At 48.6% G+C, this 21028-nt stretch overlaps 1 protein-coding gene and 1 pseudogene across 1 annotated transcript in view; one reads left to right on the forward strand and one right to left on the reverse strand.

Moving 5' to 3' along the window:
- Nucleotides 1-21028, reverse strand: part of LOC144108362 (endothelin-converting enzyme 1-like) — a 39542-nt gene that overhangs the window by 10462 nt on the left and 8052 nt on the right. Inside the window, exons 4-9 of the mRNA XM_077641615.1 lie at nucleotides 20494-20631; nucleotides 19086-19265; nucleotides 11860-12022; nucleotides 4439-4537; nucleotides 1126-1419; nucleotides 156-353 (exon numbers count right to left, since the gene is read on the reverse strand). Coding sequence (XP_077497741.1) covers nucleotides 156-353; nucleotides 1126-1419; nucleotides 4439-4537; nucleotides 11860-12022; nucleotides 19086-19265; nucleotides 20494-20631 — 1072 coding nt within the window. The remainder of the gene's footprint in view (nucleotides 1-155; nucleotides 354-1125; nucleotides 1420-4438; nucleotides 4538-11859; nucleotides 12023-19085; nucleotides 19266-20493; nucleotides 20632-21028) is intronic.
- On the forward strand, nucleotides 6139-7757 carry LOC144107261 (uncharacterized; annotated as a pseudogene).

Raw genomic sequence — 21028 nt, forward strand, 5'->3', positions numbered from 1 at the left:
TTCTCGACATCTTTAAATGCTCATTAAAAGAAAAAAAAATGTATTTTGAATCGGAAATGGAAAGGGCGGCTGAAAATAGTAACACTAATTAGCTTCCTACTGACACCGTTGACGTTGCACGGGGTCACATGAGACGGCTGGGCTGAACCACTAACCATAGTGCTGGTTCGCGAAGGCTTCGTCCAGTGTCTGGCCAGGGCCCCCAATGCGGGCCCGCATCTTGGCCAGCTTTTGCAAGGCCACGTTGCGCGCTGCGCCCGTGAGCCAAGTGGAGCCGTCCAAGGTCAACCGGAGGGCGGCGCGGACCTCGGAAAACATGTCCGCCGATTGTCTCAAGGCATTCGCGCTCACTCCTGCGCAGATGCACCAACGGCGCCACGTCGGTGCAGTTTACCAACAAGTGCGTATCTGTTGCAAAAAAGAGTCATGATGACAACAATTCCTGAGAATGACCAATCACTTCGCTCCCAAAGAATTCTAAAAAATCTGGCACGGGCCATTCCGTCAGCGATAATCAGGGTTCGTAGAGGCAGGAACTGAAGTGCAGTCCCTAAAATATTTCCAAAAGCAACAGATTAATATATGGTAGCAAGGATCTTCTGGTGCTTTTGAGACAAACAATTGTAATGAACCTGATAACGCATCTGTATCGTTGTACGGTGCCCACATCTTCATTTCTAGCTTAACGTTTCTTTAAAAAATTGCAATTTTAAAAACCCCTATCTTGGTGCCGAAGAGCTTCCGGATAAAATGGCTCAAATGTAAAGGGTTCTAACAATAGCCCTGTGGGCAATGGGTTTTGATGGAGGAACAAGACTATAGACCAAATCCCCGGCGCCTAGGAAACTAGACAGGTAGAATTTTGTGTCTCCATGTAATTCTTGTGACACATCAGCAGCCCGAGGTTTAGAGCATGTCACTGCATAGCTTCTGGCCCTAGTTTCCGAAGGACTGCTTCAGAAAGCCACTGCACAACAGCGTAAAAACTCACTTCTTGCTGGCTTTGTAGCGATATTGCACCCACCCATCTCGAATCACTATCTGAGTTTTCGAATGCGTTTCTAAAGAGTTTTCAGCGGGCCACAAGGCCGGAACATAACGTCACTGAATACCACGATGACTCACTAGATCGGAGGAGACGGCTGGTGATGGCGAACTCCATGAGCTCGGAGACATGGTCGTAGCAAATGAGCGGACGAGGCCGGTTGCTGGAGAAGAACACTAGCTGTTGTCCCGACGTATAAGGAAGGAAGAAGTCGAGAAACAACCACGACATAACGGCTCGCAGCCCGCGTGGGCCCCAGTCAGGGGCTCCTAGGAGCTCCCCCAGGGCTTGGAGCAACTGCTTCTGGAAGCGGATCTTGGTATCGGCTTTATACGTTCCGTTGGTGTATCTGGAGAGCAGGTCGGTCCACCGCGCTGCAAAAGGAAGAAGTACAGTGTGGACACCATCCTCCCATCACACCATTGCCACCACGTAGTGGTGTTTGTCTTGGTGGTATTGCCGAGAATCGAACGTTAGCATGCGCACTGTTCACTTCGTAGCAAAGCCAAGTGAGGAGACGCTTAAAGACTGATAAAGTATGGCACTATTATTTTGATGTCATCACGAGCAAGGACACTATTTATATAAAACCGTCGGTCGGTTCATCAAACGTTCTTGAGCGCGTGCGTGATATGGCGAGTTAAAAAATTTACGGAGAGCACTTTAGACTATACGTGCTTTGAATGCGAAAGCTTTGTCTCATAAGGAGCTCTGTTGCGGCGTTCATTAAAGATGCCTTCCTTTCTAATGACAAACATACTCATTAGCAAAAAGTCGTAAGGAAACGCATACACTAGATTCACCTTTACTTGCCAAAACAGTAAAGCGGTTTTGTGGCTTATGGGATGCGTGCTCGCCTCGCGTTCTGAAGGTCCTTCGTTAAATTTCCCGAGCCTTAAGAATGAATTTTATTTGTCTTTTGTTGGTCAAAACCACCGGGAGTCATGGTCGATGAAGCCCTATAACGCTTTCACATTAAAAATAACGTGGTGAAACAAATGGGTAGAAGAAAGATTAGGTGGATCTGGCAAGTGTTTCTTCAACGTTTGAACGCTACTACAATCCATTCCCTTTTAACGAGTGTCTAGGCTAGAGGTCCCCAGCTTATACCTACCTCACAGAAACCCAACATGTGCCAATATGTGCCAATAAACATTGCTTAAATCGGTCGTCACAACAGTGACGACAGGCAGCGGTGTCCTTGGGATAGAGCATTCACCTTGCATTCGGGAGGTGCCGAATTCGATCCCCAGTACCCAATGCCGCCGGATACCCACCTGTTTTATAATGGGTGCGAGACTTCCCCCGGCCTGGTGCTCGGCTTTTCTGGGGAGAAATGCTTGGGAAAAAGGTTTTCGACCAAAGCGGGTTTTTGCAGCTCGAGGCGGATTTAGGGTTGTGCGACGGCGGAAGGAATCATTGGCCCGTCAACACAACTGTTTGGTTATAGCCGCTATAGCTATCTTCCAGTATTTTTGCATAAGGCTCATCTACAAATTGATTCCGTAGTGCCTAAATGACTGCTAAAGTTTAGACTCAGTTGAGTGCTCCCTCATAATCTATGAAGGCTATATGTAAGGGCTGGCTATATTCTGCGCGTTTATCATGTGATTGATGGTAGGAAAATGGTTTACTCTCGGGTAGAAGTTTAAGAAACCCTGCCTGATCTTTTGGTTGCTTCAAGTCTAAGGCTGTCCTGACTGTATAAGCGATTATCTTAGTAAATAACTTGTAGGCAACGGACAGTATACTGATCGGTTTGTAATTTTTCAATTCCTGGACATCTCCTTTCTTACGAATTATGATAATATAAGCGTTTTTCCAAGCTTCTGGTACACTCGAAGTCATAAGGCATTGCAGATACAGGTTGGCAGGTTGGCTTGTTTTCTAGTAGAATCTCCTCACCATTCTTCGAGAGATCTGCTGCTACCTAATCCTCAACAGCAGCTTTCACCCTTTTCATTGTTCCGACGGCTTTATTTATTTCCTCTCTCGTTACTGACAGGGTGTGCCATTGCTGCACACTACTTCCTCTTTCATCATTAACGTCTTCATGAGATTGGCTACTTTACAGATTTTTGTAAAAGTCGTAGGTTACGTTAACTGTTTAGTATATATTGCTAATGACATTGCTTTCTTTGTCACTTTACGCTCACATCACATTTTTGTTTATGCCTACTTCTGTGGCTAGTTGTCTTTACTCCTTTTAGGCTACCTCTGTTCTTGAGGGCATACAACATTCTCTTGATTAACTTCAATGGCTCTGCCATTTATATTATTTTTTTATTGGTATTTATTGGTGAGATGCTTTCATACTTCGGCGTTTCTAAAGATCTTTCGTTTCCTAAGAGAGCTTCGTGGTATATTGTCTAACCATCCTACCACCTACTTCTAAGGCGCACTGCTTAATCATAACTTTGAGAGATTATCGTTCATTGCTTGAACATTAGGGTTTACGTCCTACGTTAAAGCCAGATGCTCAAACCTTGTTCCCCGCTGATATTGCTTACAACTGCACATTGCTTAAGCTTCTACAGACCAATAGCAATGACCGCCTGGGAAAAAAATGGCAGTGGCTTAGCTCAGCTATGCCAGGATATACGTAGCGAGAGCTGTAGTTCCCCGCTGTTGAGTCAACGAATGTTGTTGAGTCTGTTGTTGTGACTAAAATGTTAAGCACTGAAGAAGTGTTCGGTGAGACACATTTATCTATTCAATTGTTTTGACTAGATTAACATTGCTCGATGATCGTTAAATTAACACGCAGTTATCTCAATGCTGCCTACATAGTATTTAGAGTGGTTGCTTTCTCTCAGATAGACAAGGTCAATCCTTGCGGTCCAGGATCCGGAGTACCTAGGTTCGAACCCGACCGCGGCGGCTGCGTTTCGATGGAGGCAAAACGCTAAGGCGTCCGTGCGCTGTGCGATGTCAGTGCACGTTAAAGATCCCCAGGTGGTCGAAATTATTCCGGAGAACTCCACTACGGCACCTCTTTCCTCCTTTCTTCTCTCAGTCCCTCCTTTATTACGCCGGTGCACTTTGACGCGTTCAGCGGAACGGTAGGTGTGATCCATGCGACGCCTGCCGTGGAGACAGACACCGCGGACCGCGGCCGCAAGGTTAAATTGGTTTTGGGGGACAGGAAACGGCGCAGTATCTGTCTCAAATATCGGCGGACACCTGAACCGCGCCATAAGGAAAGGGATAAAGGAGGGACTCCGGAAGAAAGAGGTGACGAAGCGCGCGGCGCACCCACTCCTCCCCATTTGCCACGGTGACGCCGCATGCACACAACTGGCCTCTCGCGTGTACCGCGAAATGCTCGACTGGTAGCCTAGTGTAGCTCCCGCTACAAAAAAGTTATCACAGCTCAGGAAAGCCAGCACTCACCTGATGTTATGTAAGGCGCAGTGTAGTTGCCCATGTCCTTTATGGGGGCGGTGATGAACGGGGTGGCGCTATTCACGTGTCTTCTTAGTGTCGTTACCACTGCGAAGAAGACGTGTTGCGTTCACAGAGATTACTTAACACGTAAGCCACAGGTGCCTTCAGAGAAGGTTAGAGCTGGAGTTGTGCTCACTTGACCGCGAATAGCTTGAACCCGCGGATAAGGAGACTCTCACGTCGGAAACCGGTACCATTTCTGCAGTTACCCACTATTCATGATCTGAATGATGCAGGTCTTGGATATTCAAGGAACCTCTTTGCTGATGAACTTTATCACTACTCAATACTGTCTTTTTGAAATAACTAAGTGGCTAGACATCGTTTACTGCGTACGACACTGCCTATCGGCGTTGACAACAGGCTACACCTGTTCTTTCCCAGAGCAAGATAAATTCATCTAAACTATTTTGCTCAAGCCTGAAGAAGGCACGAAAGGCAACTTTTCTGAACTGCGCAAAGAGTTTATGGTATGCTATCTCTAAACTAAATCTAATTGTGAAGAAAATAGGACTCACCACAGGTGGGTTACAATTATGTATCGCGAATGTTTGCGCGTTCGGTGCGTGGTGCGAGCAACGAATTTTTGTACTGTTCCAGCCTAAACAGCCAGGCTACCCTCCGATGATCGAGAGCATGCACTGCAACACGGGTTGCCTTGTGTGCCGTGCCCCTTACACTCAGTGTCTTCGGCTTTCTCATCACAAGTCACCTTTATATGAATGAGACAGAAGTCGACTCCAGTGCATTTTTTAGGAAAAATGCACAAATGTCGAGGAAGAGAGCAGAGGAGTCACGTGTTTCCTTCTTGGAACCTGCTCTTTCTCTCAGAAAATCGACCCAAGGCGCATTCTGTCGGGCTCATGCAAACGCGACTATGCATACAATGCGGCAGCCGACCGCATCAGGGTCTTGGCTCAATGCAAAGTTTGCCGAACGAGCCATCGCCGCCGGCCCTCCCGTCAAAACGTTAGCACGCCATGTAGTTTCTGGCGGGCATCGTCTTATCGCGATGCCAAGATCTGTTCTGGGGACGGCGTGTACACCGACGCTGCTAGAACTGGGGACCAAAGTAAGAAGAGCTGAGTGATTGAAAAAATTAAATTTTAAGAAGTGTTTTTGTGATGGTGAAGGGACCATATATATACGGGACAGCTAAGCCAGCTCGGTAGGGAAACATCAGCGGGGGCCTTAAGCTCATGCGGAGGCTAGTCCGCGGGCTATAGCAGCGATGGCGCATGCGCGGCTGACACTTTGTCTTCATCGCCTTCGTTACATTGTGCGCTGTCAAGGCCAAAGCTGACACCGACGATGATGGAGCGAAACTGAAGAAAGAGCTAAGGCTCAAGAAAACGACTAATAAAATAGCGATGCGTCAATACAATCATCATCATCATAAGCCTGACTGCGCCCACTGCAGGGCAAAGACCTCTCCTGTATCTCTCCAAACAACCCTGTCCTTTGCCAGCTGCACCCACCTCGCTCAAACTAACGGCGACAGAAACGACTTCTAATACATTCGGCAATTTTTGACAGGCAGGCAATCTTACATTCGAATCCAGGATAAGGATCATGGTCCTTTTCATCTAGGAACCAGGGGTACCTCTCAGGGCGCGGTGCTCTCTCCCCTGTTGTTCAATCTGGCTATGATGCAACTGCCGGCCCAGCTGGGTGCTGTCGCAAGTGTGCAGCATGGGCTGTACGCCGATGACATCACCCTGTGGGCCTCGCAGGGCTCCCTCGGAGACATTGAGGCCAACCTGCAGCAGGCGGCGACCATAGTGAACCGTTATGCTCGCCGCTGCGGCCTCCAATGCTCCCCCCAAAAGTCTGAATTTGTCCACATACGCCCCTCACCAAAGTGCACAGCCAAAATTGCATTGTCTCTTGAGACAGGTCCAATCCCTGAAAATGTTGAAGTCCGGGTACTGGGGCTCCTTATACATCAACACAAACGGTCAGAAACGACATTGACCATACTCCGTAAGCAGGGGGACCAGGTGGGCCACATGGTACGGCGGGTTTCTAACAAGCGCGGGGGTTACGATGCAAGGACGCCTTGCGGCTGGCGGATGCATTTGTAACCAGTCGAATTCTATATTCGACACCGTACCTCCACCTGCGGAAGCAAGACGAGGATGCACTCGAAGTCATCCTCCGCAAAATTATTAGGCGGGCCCTGGACCTCCCCGTGAACATCTCCACCCAGCGTCCCCTGGGGCTGGGTATGGGTAACACGTTTTGGGATCTCCGGGAAGCCCACTTGACCAACCAATATACACGTCTCTCGAAGACATCGTCGGGTCGCCACCTCCTTGCCCGACTACATATCCAACACACCACTCTCATGGAAGAGCGCCTACGCATTCCATCCCAGTGGAGATGCGCCCTCCACGTGCGCCCTCTTCCCGCGAACATGACCCGTGAGGATCACAATGGCCGGCGCCTGGCGCGGGCGGAAGCCCTGGCCTGCCACTATGGATCGAAACCCGGCGTATTCTACGTGGACGCCTCCGGCCCCCACCACGGCGGGTGGTACACGGCCGCAGTGGTCCACCAATCAAAAACAGTGAACGGCCTTGCTTTTCGAGCCCGTGACATAACGCACGCGGAGGAGGTCGCCATAGCATTGGCTGCATCTCATCCCAATTCCAGAACAATTTCCGACTCGCGAGGGGCCTGTCGGAACGTTGAGCAGGGCTGGGTACCGTACCTAGCCTACCGCCTTCTCCAAAACAGCGTCTACACCTGGGACCCCGCTCACAAGAGTATTGTTTGGGCTCCTGCTCACATGGGCCCTGAGGGAAATGAGGCAGCTGACGCCGCCGCCCGCGCGCTTTATCACCGGGCATTCCCCTCCCACACCGACGATCAGGAGCTCGAACTCACTCCGGCTTACTCTTTCCAAGACATTGTTTTACTCTATCAATCTGGCCACAGCCTTTATCCGCACCCGTGTAAAGGCCTCTCAAAGGCGGAGGAGCAGCTTCTGCTCCGCCTTTATACTAATACTTTGGTGTGCCCGGCAGCTCTCAAACATTTTGACCCTTCTTTCTCAGGCAGCTGTCCGCACTGTTCGGAGAAGTCTTCGGACATCTACCACATAGTGTGGGCCTGTCCCTCCAACCCTGCCACCTCCCCTCATCCCAACCCCACCCTGGAGGATTGGGAGGCGACCCTGCTCGGCTGCTCTGACCTACAGGCTCAAAAGGCCTTGGTTGAGCGTGCCCGGGCAGCGGCTGACGCCACTGGGGTCCCGTACTAGGGACTCCACCTAGTGTTTGTGAGGACCGGCCCCTTATGGGTCGGTCCAATCATACCTCCCTGTAAATACTCTTTTCCAGCCAATAAATGTTATTCACCACCACCACCTACCTTATCTCCGCAAAATTCTTAATCTCAACTGCCCACCTAACCTACTGCCACCCCCTGCTACGCTTGCCTTCTCTTGGAATCTACTCCGTTACCCTTAAGGACCAGCGGTTATCTTGCCTTCGCATTACATGCGCTGCCCAAGACCATTTCCTTCTCTTGATTTCGACTAGGGTGTCATTCACCCGCGTTTGTACTCTTACCCACTATGCCCGCTTCCGGTCTCTTAACGTTAATGGCTCGTTGTGTTGTCCTTAACTTAAGCTGAACGCTTTTCGTCAGCATCCGCATTTCTGCCCCGTAGGTGAGTACCGGTAGGATACAGCTGTTATACACTTTTCTCTTGAGGGATATTGGCAACCTGCTATTCATGATCTGAGAGAACCTCCCATATGTGCTCCACCACATTCGGCTACTTCGGCTACTTTAACTATCTTATCCATATTGCTAATGGCATTGCCCTCCTCGTCTCCTAACACATACAACTGGTTTTCCCCTATGCCTAGTTTCCTTTTCACCGCTTTTAGGCTACCTCCATTCTTTAGAGCATGCTCGATTCTCCATATTAAACTTCCTTATGTCGAATACCTGCGCTTATTTACTTTGCGCCTTTATTCACGGTTAAACGTCGAGCTTGTGGCGGAGTAGTAGCGTCTTCGCTTTAAACGCCAGAGGCCCTGGTTTGATTCCGAGCTTCGACACAGGGCTTTTTTACTTAATTTTGTGACGTCAATGCTCCTCGTGCATGCGCAGCACGGCTCTCCAGGATGCACGCGAAACTGGGGAACCTCGGCCAGTGTAGTTTACGCTACAAAAGTGATCCAGAGCCGCCTCAATAAATACGCTGAAGACAACAGTATCTGGCCTCACGAGATGGTCGGGTTCAGAGAAGAGCTAAGCATCCAAGATACAATGTTGAGGCTTAGATACGACATTATTGATCAGAGGAATGCCGGAGGCACCAAAGCCATTCTCGGCATAGATCTTACCAAGGCTTTCGACAACGTGAGTCACGCGGCCATCCTCGATGGCCTCTCGGACATCAACGTAGGTCAAAAAACATTCGACTACGTAAAGGCCTTCCTATCCGAAAGGACGGCAACCATAGAATTCCAGTGCTTAGAGTCGGAGAGAATCGGGCTGGGCAACAGAGGCATCCCACAGGGAGCTGTGTTGTCCCCGTTTCCTGTTAACTTAGTAATGAGGGACTTGCCCCGCAAGTTAAGTCTGATAAAGGAATTAAACGTCAGCATATACACCAAGGACATAAATGTCTGGATCAAGAAAGGCAGCGATGCCTAAATAGAGAGCAGACCACGGCCCACATCATTGCCGCTCACGTTAGAAGCAAGGGACTCCGCTTCTCGCCACAGAAATCAGAATTGCTGGTGGTCACACCGCGCGCTAGGAAGAGTACCCCCCTGAGGGACATTAAAGGGGTAGTAGACGGCGCGGAGGTTCCACAGGTTAAAGAGATGAGAATCTTGGGCATGATAACTGAAAGAACAAGCAGCAACCACACCACGATCGCGAAACTAGCTTCGCACGCTGAGCAGGTGGTGGGAATATTTAGACGCATATCGTTCAGATGGAAATGACTCAAAGAGGGCAGCCTGCTAAGGCTAGTCAACGCTTTTATTCTGAGCAGAATCTGCTACGCCACCACATTCCTGGACATAATGAAGGCGCAGAGGGACAAACTAGAGACCCTCATAAGAAAATGCATAAAGAGAGCCCTCGGGCTCTCAATATCTTCCTCCACGGAGCTACTCCGCAAAATGGGGGTAAGCAACACTTGAGTAGAACTTGCTGAGGCGACGCGAACAGCCAAGCTGGAAACTCACCCAAACCAAGGCAGGAAGGCAGATCCTCGAATGGGTGGGTCTGCAGATCGATAGAAGTGCGAAAGAAGAAAAAGCGGGCATCCGGGCAGAACTTGGAAAGTTCCTCACTGTTACCCCAATCCCGAGGAACATGCACCCTTAGCACGACGAGGAGAGGAGAAAGCACCGAGCTATGTTTTTGGCGACAAAATTGGGTACCCCCCCGAAATAGTAGCGTACAGAGACGCCGCTAGAAATACTCGGCAACTCCGCATCCGCCGTCGTCGACGAACTCGGCGAAGCCGCGGTCCTTAAAACGGGCACCGGCGAGGACGTCACATCCGCAGCAGAAGTGGCGATAGCGCTCGCCTGCACCAGCACCAAGGACAGATACGTGGTTAGCGATAGTAAGGCAGCCATCAGGAACTACAGTAGAGGTAGAATGTCGCTAGAAGCGAGAGAGATCTTAGAGGAAGGAACGCTCGACCGGGGGATCTCCCTGATTTGGGCACCAGCTCACGCAGAATTGTCCAGCAGCGAGGCAGTGCACAGGCTCGCCCGAGCATCTCTCTTCCGGGGAGCCGCGTCGCCGCCAGACGTTAGCGATTCAAAAGACACCCTGGATTCATTCCACGAAAAAACCGAACATTTCAAGCTCGGAAGGAGGGTCTACGCATCCCCCTACAGAGCACTCGGCCCTTCGGAGGCCCGCACTTGGCGGCGCCTGCAGGCAGGGAACGGTATGTATTCCTTATAGAGAAGCATGACTCAGACGAGAGAGACGCTGAATGAAAATCCTGCGGTGCAATAGGCACGTTAGACAATATAATATTGCAGTGCACGCACCCCCAGGGGACGGCAAATTGAGAAATAAAACGATGTGGGAGACCACGCTGTGATGCCCCGATCTAAAGCTACAACGCTCCATAATCCATCTGGCGACTGAGGCTGTGCAAAGTTCGTCCACTAGTCCTTAGTGTGCGGTTGCAGACAACCTCTGGTCACCTACATGCGTTCCGCGAGGTGTTAACCCCCACCATTTCTGGTGGAAATAAAGGTTTTCTCTCTCTATGTAAATAAGAGAAAGAGGCACCGCAGAATTGTGGATAAATTTCCGCCAACTGAAGTTTTCGACACCTAGGGGAAACACGTCCTAAAAAGGACTCGGGCGTCTTTTGCATTTCATGTATGTATGTGTAAAGTGGCTGTATACGAAGAAAGAATGGAAGGAAAAGTGAATGGGCGACTGGCTCTAACGGGGCCGTTGTAAGAGTGTTCACATCACCAGGATGGAAGTTGACCTGAGCCCACTTTTTGAACGAAAATGTACAAGCATCCAGGAATGGAATGCAGGATGTTTCACTGCTCCCCCTCTCTTTTAAAACCCGCTATCTCCTTGAATAATCGACTCGACTCTCGCTCTGACGTGTTGATATAAAGGTTGGACATCGCTTCGTTGTGCGAATAAAAGAAGCCAAAGAAATTAAAATTGAAAAGAATAGATGAATAGAGGTGCGTCTAAGCAGCCTGCTCCGAAGCGAAGACGACGGGCGCGGGAAAAACGTCTGGCGAAAATAACTCAAATTGGTTCAAGGAAAAGGAAAGCGCACTAACTGGATATGCAAAAGAAAACAGTATTAGTAGTAGGTGTGGTTTATTTAAAATAATAGTAAAAAGGAAAGAAAAGTTTTTTTGCTGGCCCCGGCATCTGCCATCGATACTGGAAGCATCTGAGCTGTGGCAGCGGAAATGAAGGGATAGCAGGCGGACTGGAGAAATGAAATGAAAGAGGTGAGGAGATATATATTAGTGTGGGCAGAGAAAAAAAAGGAAAATAATGTTTCCCAGAGGTGAGGGGCAGGCAGAAAGAATAGCGGTAAATATATAGCACTGTGCGCAACGGCAGGGTGCGGCACCTGTTCGCGCTGAACAGCTACCGTAGTCCGCCAATCCCTGCACATGTGCCTGGCTCAACAGTTTTATCACCTCAACAGCATATGGACCCCTTTCGTTCACTACAGAGCGTTACGGAGCAGACAACAGCCGATGCTTTAATTTTTCATTCACCGCAACGATAATTGTCGAGTACATCCTATCGAGGAGTTCTACTGAGCAAAGCGTGATATTGAAGGCGTGGAGGTCAATAGAAAACAAACAACGGTATGCGCTTACATTTTTCGTCGTAGAGATACAACAGCGTGGCATTGCTCTCGTTCCTGAAACTGGGGAATATGAAAAACCAGCTTCTGAACCAGCTCTTAAGTCTCCGTTGTCCCCGCTGGAGCACTCGGGCGCGTTTCGTGAGCCACGCTTCGAAGATGTAGCTAGTCGTGATCTGCACAACGAGTAAGGAGAAAAAGAGAAAGAAACAATCATGATTACACATCGTGGCTGCTTGTTCCATGCTATACATCGGGTGGATCCATCCTAATCTTACTCAACTATAAAAAAATTGCCTATTCCTGCCACCGGGTTGACTTCATGTGTAATCGATGCACTCAACAAATTTTACTTCTTTAGAATATAGGACACTCTGTTCACTTAGGTGCGTTGTGTTAAAGAAGACCACAGAGCAAAACTATTATGTGTTTGAGAAGATTGCTCAACTGACACAACTAAGTGCCTTTCAAGGGTTGGTTAAGATACTGTAGGCATCGTGGGATGGCCGCAATGGCTCCTTGGAAATTCTTGCGAGTGTTAGCAGAGCCGCCACCTCAGTCGATGCTGCATACAGCAGTGCGATCAGCAAAACCTCTTGCTCGGTTTGATAGCGTCTCGAGCAGGTACACGTGGAAATGATTGTCAAATATTAGAAGAAATAACTTTCCTTACTCTGCCGGTGTTGCTGCCACAGCTGTTTTCTTTGATGCAGGGATAGAGAAAGTAAACTTTATTATGCGCCTCAAATCGGAGAGCAGTGACAGAAAGAGCGAGTAAGGGTGCAATGCAGGGGTTCCTCCTATGCATCCGTATCCTTAAGGTACAAAGCTGCCCGCAGCAGTGTGACAAAGTGACAGATTGCAGAGACACCGGCATGCCATAGAGAGGTATGAATGCGAATCTACACCCCTTTTCAAAAGTAAGGAGGTCGACGAGTTTGCTTCTAAGAATTCGTGGTAGTCCGAATTGTTATGGATGGGGACGGAGTTCATCATACCTTCAAGATTTCTGGAAAATTGGCTACGCACAACGAGGCAAACAGCTTGGCCCAGAAGAAATCCCTCAGGTTCCTTACAACTCACAAAGCCTGCAAATGCAGTGGTAACGTCGGAGGAACTTAATTCTGTAGAAGATCCCAAATTGGCCTTCTCTGCCAAGAGCCGATATTGCCTCTGGGCAGAGGTTTAAGCAGAGCAATTACTTTAGGAATTCCTGAGTGGAGCGAAGTACCCAGTCGGTTAGTTCTGCAAACCTCAGTTCCAAAGTTTGCCTTCAGAGATTATATTGACGCATATCAGAAAAAAAAAGAAGTGGGCTCGATCCTCTCCGCGGCGGTCGAATGTCGATGGCGGCGAAATTCTAGAGGCCCGTGTACCCTGCGATTTCAGCGCACGTTAAAAAACTCCAGGTGGTCGAAATTTTCGGAGCCCTTCAATACGGCGCTCTCATAGATGAGTCTCTTTGGGACGTCAAACCCCGATAAACCGTGGCACGAAAAGTGTTCGTATAAAAAAAACAAGTTCTTTATTAGAAGTTTGCGTTCTCAGAGCTCGGTAAATGAATCAACTTAAACCGAAGTCGTTGCTGTTGCATCACTGGTAAAACATTTGGGCAAACAGTGCTAATCCCGCAGCCTTCAGCAAATGATTCTCCGCAGTAACACCAGTGTTCCTTATGCTCTTATGAAGTGCTCAGTAGCAATGCCAATTGTGGTGCTTGCGACGCAGTTATAGGGCGTAATGAAATTTCAGGTGGTGCAACTCAAAGAGCGGGTAGGAGCGCTCGGCTACTAATCCGGAGTACCCGAGTTCGATCCCAACCGAGGCGGCCGCGTTTCGATGGAGGCGAAACGCAAAGGCGTCCGCGTGCTGTGAGCTGTGAGCGCCCGTGTGCTATGTGCTGAGAGGCGGTTCAGGTGTCCACCGAGATTTGAGACAGATATTGCGCAACTTCCTTTAATAATAATAATTGGTTTTTGGGGAAAGGAAATCGCGCGGTATCTGTCTCATATACGGTTGGACACCTGAACCGCGCCGTAAGGGAAGGGATAAGGGAGGGAGTGAAAGAAGAAAGGAAGAAAGAGGTGCTGTAGTGGAGGGCTCCGGAATAATTTCGACCACCTGGGGATCTTTAACGTGCACTGACATCGCACAGCACACGGGCGCCTTAGCGTTTTTCCTCCATAAAAACGCAGCCGCCGCGGTCGGGTTCGAACCCGGGAACTCCGAATCAGTAGTCGAGCGCCCTAACCACTGAGCCACCGCGGCGGGTCCATTTCCTTTCCCCAAAAACCAATTTTCAATTTCCCAATTTTTTCTTGCGGAAGCGCCTACGTTAAAAGCACAAAGCGGAAGACTCCTGCCAGTTTTTGCTCTCAGTAAAATTCGAGTGTTTGTCTTTTTTTTTGTCTATGTTGACGTTCTTTCGGCGATAAAGTTCTGCGGAGATATGTGAAGTTCGCAGTGTCATATTGAACACTATGCGGGTCAGAGCCGGGCTTTGCGTGAGCCGAACTGGTTAGCTATGCGCATGCGCGAAAACGAGTGACGTCACGCACAGCGCAGGTGGTCACTCCTCGCCGCTGCCATAGCCGTCGCCGCCGCCAACTCCGTCGCCTGACCTTTCGGCGCAGCCGCGCGCTACTGGACATGTGCGTCATGTGCATGCGCAAGGAGGCTGTATAATGCGCTTGCCGGAGAATAGGCGTGCGCACTCGACATGGAAGGGAAGGAGAGTGCGGCTGCTACTAGACTACGCAGAAAAGCTGAGAAACTAAATTCGTCCGATCCAGAAGTACTCGCTTGGAAGTGTGCTGAACAGCGAAAAAATGATAAAGCCAAAGCTAAACGTGCAGCCGAAACGCCTGAACAACGGGAAATAAGCATTGCTAAACGACGTCGGAAAGAAGCCGAAAAGCGTGTATTGGCCGCATCTTCAGCCAGCAGCAGCCAAACGAGTGAGGAAGAGGAAAAAAGAGAGTCAGAAGAGGAAAATCCCAAGACTCGCCATTACAACGACCACGTGGTACGAATTAGTGAAAGTGCGAGTGTGACTAGCGTGTTTATGACAGACTTTGTGAACAACTCGTTCGTCCATGTTTGTGATGTGTGCGAAAGACTTTGGCACTTGCGAGATTTGACGCCGGTAAGTGACAGTATGCGTGAGACGCTAAGTTTAGCATTTGTCGAGTTGAGTGGAACCGTGAGCCGTGTCTAACTCGCAAACATATGCCATTGAGTAACTAAGTCTACACCTATAGATAAGCAATGTATACAATGCCAGCTAAGCTACGAACCATAACCATGACGTCAGACGAAGCATAACTGAAGCTTTTCGCTCGTATATCCAGGCTTAACCAGAGCTAAGCCACTGCCTAATTTTTCTTCCCCGTCACCTGGTTATTACCCGAGGAATTTATGAAGATAGCGAGAGATATATAGACATTTGATCGCCGACGCAGATTAGATAGTGGTTTGATGTGGCCTCCGACATGTATGTTGCAACGCGCAGTGGCCTGCACGGGCGTGCCGCGGAAAGGTGATCCAGCCCGCTATCGGCACCGTATTGATGCCACTGTCCTCGAAGAGAAAAAATGTAAAATTATTTTGTGACACAATTGTGGCTTCTTGTACATTCTTTCGATTTACACTGCGCTTAGTTCTCTTCCTTTTTTGACATCCAGCTGTCTTTATTGCTTTGCCTCACATTCACGGCACCTGGTCCAATTTCCTATGCAAAGGCACGAATCACTTTCCACGGGGGAGAAAAATGAGAAGGGAAAGAAGAAGGCAGGTCAATTTTTTTTATCAAGACAAAAACAATGTTGCACGCACTACACAATGCACACGTGCTGTCGGCACGCGTGGACGCTGAAAACTTGCCGACTTCATAATACGAGCACTTTTTCCACTTGGGTGACATTGACTATGCCCGCTTCCTTCACAATCTCCGAACATTGCACAAGCTGTAGCCGAATACGACGAGGCGAACAAAGCTCGCAAGCATCGCGGCGCGATCACCTTCGCTGAGGTTGCGCGAGGAGTTTTCTTGTCTACCACAGCAGATAAAACACGTTTGAAAATTGAACATTGGTTTTTTTGGGAAAGGAGATGGCGCAGTAACTGTCTCACATATCTCGGGGGACCCCTGAACGGCGCCGTAAGGGAAGGGGTAAAAGAAGGAGTGAAAGAAGAAAGGAAGAAAGACGTGCCATAGTGGAGGGCTCCGGAATAATTTCGACCACCTGGGGATCTTCTGACGTGCACAGACAGCACACAGCACACGGGCGCCTTTGCCTGAGCATCCACCTCGCATGCGGAAGGTGCGGGGTTCGATCCCCAGTGCCGCCGGGTACTCACCGGGGATACAATGGTTACAAGGTTTCCCTTGGTCTTGTGCTCGGGTTTATTTAGGGTGAAATGCTTTGGAAATGGGTCTTTGATTCCACCTTGAGAAATCAAAAAAATACCTTGGGCCAGGGCGCTCTTTGGCCATAGATGCCTATGTTCTATAAAAATCCGTAATCATCATCACTTATTCTTGGGTGTTTCATCCCACTAAAGATGTGCGTTATGCGGTTTCATATGTGCTGTTTCATGTAAACAGTATGTACTGAGGAAAATGCTGCACGCCCTACCTCTATCAGCGCTTTGTCCGAGCCGCATCGAGCGGACCTATCCTGACTCCGTCTTAAACAAGAGTCACTTCCGGCGTGTGGTAATGGCGCCCTTTTTTTCTGCTCGGGTATTGCGTGAAGAGCTGATGTTTGCGTGGTGTTAGCGCCTTAACTGCTTGAAACTGGAACGTAATGTTTTGTGGGTAACATACTGCGGGGGTGCCCTATTAAAAAACCTTTTTGCGGTTGGCAGAATTTCGGTCAAGTAGGCCTTTAAGCGAGCGACATCTCGCAGTGTTATTTGGCCTGGTCGTCGTTTGGCGTTTTATACTTCTCAAAAGCTCTTTTAAAAGCAGGTATTTTCTTTTGTTAATATAATGCGGTAATCAATCCTAGTTGAGTGACTTTCCTCTGGCCCCAGCGCCCTTTTAACGTCGGGAATTTTGCGTAACTGAAATATTTGTACGAATCAGCGTTTTGATGAAGCTTTTATCGAAACGCGGACGCCGCTTACTGATTGTAAGAAGACACATGTGCCCAATACGAGGAGGCCTTAGCCACTCGCTAACTCAGTTAGTGTGATGTTATTACGCCGACTTCTTGTCATGAAACAACATCCTAACTGTAACTGAACTATAACAACAACCTTAAGGACCAGTTAGATAGGCAAACCGCACGTTAATAATGCTATAGCCGAAATTAAGAAAACGAAGTGGGCGTGGGCAGGGTATGTAATGCGAAGAAACAATTGCGACGATCATAAGCGTAAGCACTGGACTCCATGGGAAGTTAAAGGACTGTATGGATGCGTTAGCGGCTAAGGTCGGCAAATGAGATTTGGAAGTTTGTTGGAGCGGGGTGGCCACTGCTGGCGTATAGCAGGACTACTTAGAGAGCCTTGTAAGAGGCCTTTCTCCTGCACGAGGTACTTTTGTTGCTGGTAATCATGATCGATAATTACGTGGAGGCATGGACTTCCCCTGTTAAATGTCTTATTACGCACAACGTTCGGATAACGGTAGCTCGAATTACAGTTTACATAAGGAAAGCTTCTAGATGACAGGGCATATTGATGACCACTGCAGTGCGAATCCTCGTTCAGAGACCTCACACACCGTAGATGAGAAAACTTTTTCGCCTGCATAGGTGACGTAATGACTTAGGTAGATATACAGTTAAAACTTTATTCAACGAAGTGTAGAGAAGCGAATTATTATTTTGTTAAATCGAGAAATTCGTAAAATAGAGTAAGAAATTTTTGCGTCCTTCAAAACATGAATTCATAACGTATCGGCACCCAAAATTTACTGCGGCAGCGCATTTGCCGATAACCCGCGCCTGCGCTTATGATAAGTCCGCGAAGGCGGCCTGAAGCACTTGCTCATGGAAGCGCCATCTAGTAAAGCGGATTCGAAGCTAAGGTGGGAAGCGCCACCTACTGCCGAGTCCGTTGTTCCGTGCAGCAGCGCAGCTTGCAGCCCCGTCAAAATAAAACCAGCGTGTTTACTTGGCCCCTTTTCGAACATCAAGGTGTATCACTGCGCGCGGTTTTGTGGCCGTGCTCTCTAACGCGTAGCTCCGTAGAGTCGACAGGCAACTGGGGGTGCCTAATTAATTAAATTTAATTTATTAGCACAGTGGTGAGTGCTCCGCCATGGCACGGTACTGGCACGCTGCCAACAAGCTACGACACATCGTGGGCAAAATAAGTGAGAAATCGTCCCTCTTTTTTACTCAGTTGTCCCCGACAAAAGTACATTAAATGAGGTTTAGTGACAGTTTGTTTCGTTATTTCGGGTTAATGAGAACATTGAATCCTATGGGTACTTACCGAGGAATTAAGATTTGTTCGTTCGATGGAGAACTTCTTAAAATCCGGTTTCGTTAGATCGAGTTTTAAGTGTAACGGAAATGGCTCGAGGACATCCATATTCGCAGAAAATTCACTGCCATAATCACACGTAACATTCACAGGGGACACCATTACCCGAAGTGTCATTTATGGTGCAGATGTAACAATATCACACCACTACTACTTGGTGCATTCACACTGTGACAGACATTCGTATCAACATGTCACCTCTGGACTGAACCCACTTTGGTTTTCTACGTCCACTCAGTGCTCATATTTTGGCAAGGACGTTCGACGAAGGATATCACAGCAAACTACTGTGGACAGACCTGGTAACTATACCCTGAATTTTACCCGTATCTGTTGCTTTTTGTTTCCGTATACCCATCAATTCTGGACAAAAACATTTTTGAGCGGGAAACCATTTACGAACACAATATTTTTCATGTAGTATAAGATATCACTAAAACAATCAATATATCCGCAGATCATCCAATGGCAGTGTTGTATATTTTTTTCCAAAGCGCTCACCGTTAGTTTTATATGAGAGCCTTAACTGTTCGTTGTGATTGATGGAAACACTTTAAAAAAACAGATTTTGCTGCTTATCACAAGAATGGACCATTGTCTTCAATATTCCCATAACGATTCCGTAAAACTTTCTAATTTTCAAATTATTCGTTCGAGTGTGTTGGGCATGTTTGCTTGCTAGGAAGAATGTTTTGCAGCACGCATCACAGCCCGGAGTGAAGGAGCGAAACGTGCACCCACCTCCATGGCCCGTTTTCCTTCGATGAATGATCTGTACAAGAGCTTGAAGTCGAAGAGTGCGGGAAAGCCCAAGTCGAGAGCCAGCCGCACCATTGTCTCCACGGGGTCCAGCGCCACGGGAGCCGTCAGGTTCGTTGGGGCAAGGTTGAGCGCTGTCATCCACGGCTCCAGTATGTCATTCTGCGAGGAGTCCCCAATTGTTACCGCAAGCAGCACACTCAGTAGCTTGAATAATTAACAGTCCAAGACTGCATTCTTTAACCGTTGAGAAAAAAGAAACCACCGAAACATGTCCAGAGAACCTGCAAAGCGCAGTTTTGGTCCTATAACGAACCGGCCAGGGGCTCCTGCACCACGTGATGAAAGCAGGCTCATTTTTGTGGGCGCATGTTCCCTGACCCTCATCCATCTTTACCTGAATCGCAAGGCCATTATATGCTAATGGTTAAAGCGTTCTTGTTCGCCAGATATCATTGCACTATGGAACCCGGCGATGCATGGATCTTCAGATGCCTACAGATAGCCGATTTTTTACAGCGAAAGCTGTGATAGATTTGTACAAGCTATTTAGGAAAAGCAATTTAGGGGGTGCAACGGCAACCGTGTGTTGTTGTAGTTGCGACTGAAGGAAGAATGAAAAAAAAGTGCACGGGCCTGTCCACTGGCTCAAGCTGAGCCACAATCACTGCCACATGCAGACAGTAGGAGAGTAGAGAGAGATGCGAGAGGAAAGATAGAAAGGACGCGCGTCGGAACAACAGCGCCATCTGAGGCGACGAAGACAGTTTAGCAACAGATACACCCGGTGACAAAGAGCCCTCGCCACATTTGCTAGGGCCTCTAGATCCCAACCACGTAGGGCCAGAAAGCCACCCTCTCCGCTGTGTACAGGGTTACACGTTTTCTATTCGCAGTCGAAAATCTCCGTGAATAAACTCATTGAAAAAATGAAAAGCGCGTAACTGCCTCACATTGTAGGCGGACACCACCGCCACGTGCCTCAATCCGCAACTGAGCTCTTCATTGACCCAGGAAGCCAGTTACGCTTCTATTCTTTGCTCAAAACAACGATGTGTAGACCCTCCGTTAGGTACGAGCCCGACCGCGGTGGTCACGTTTCGATGGAGGCGAAACGCAAAAGATGTCCGTGTGCTGTAAGATCCCCAGGTAGCCGTAATTATTCCAGAGTCCTCCACTGCGGCATTTTTTTCCCTCTTTCTTCATTCATCCCCATCGTTCTCTCTTCCTCATCGGTGCGGTTGGGGTGTCCACTAAGTAATGAGACAGTTGTTCAATCCGGATGAAACTAGTTTACAGAGCGGAAGCTAGATTAAGCACCGTCCTTCGCGGGGAGTGCGTTTGCACCAGATGTGCTTACACCAGTGACTTCTTTGTTCTTGCAACTAACCTGATTCCTTCGTTCGTTGGTGAAGGTAATGCAGATCTGGAAGAGGCCCGCAGCCTTCTCCCAGGCGCTCTGGTTCGTCGCCGGTACCGTTGTCGCATTCATAGCAGCAATACTGGCATTGCGAATGGCGTCCTCGGCCTGCGGATTGGCAAGAATATTCGCAGCAAACCTGAGAATTCTGATATTAACGTTTCGAAGAATTGTTAAGCTGCAAGTCTTTGATGCGCAGAGTATCTGGTGGTATACATTTCGGGGACGCTGCACGACCCCATTGCTTCCCGGTTAGTTTACATAGAAGCGCTGCAATGTGGAGTTTAGGTTCTGATTCCGGTAACCAAGGACACCCTCCCACACACACAGCACAGACACACACGCGCACGTATGACATCACCCGGAATGCTGTACGACGAACGGTTGGATTACAATTTTAATGCGAAAATTTTTTTTGCAGAAAGGAAAGAGCGCAGTAACCATGCGCGGTGCAGCACACCACATGTATTTCCACATCCTGTATTTGTATAGCGTATATTCCTTT

This window comes from Amblyomma americanum, chromosome 10 (genome assembly GCF_052857255.1).
Source record: "Amblyomma americanum isolate KBUSLIRL-KWMA chromosome 10, ASM5285725v1, whole genome shotgun sequence".
Classification (NCBI taxonomy): Eukaryota; Metazoa; Arthropoda; class Arachnida; order Ixodida; family Ixodidae; genus Amblyomma; species Amblyomma americanum.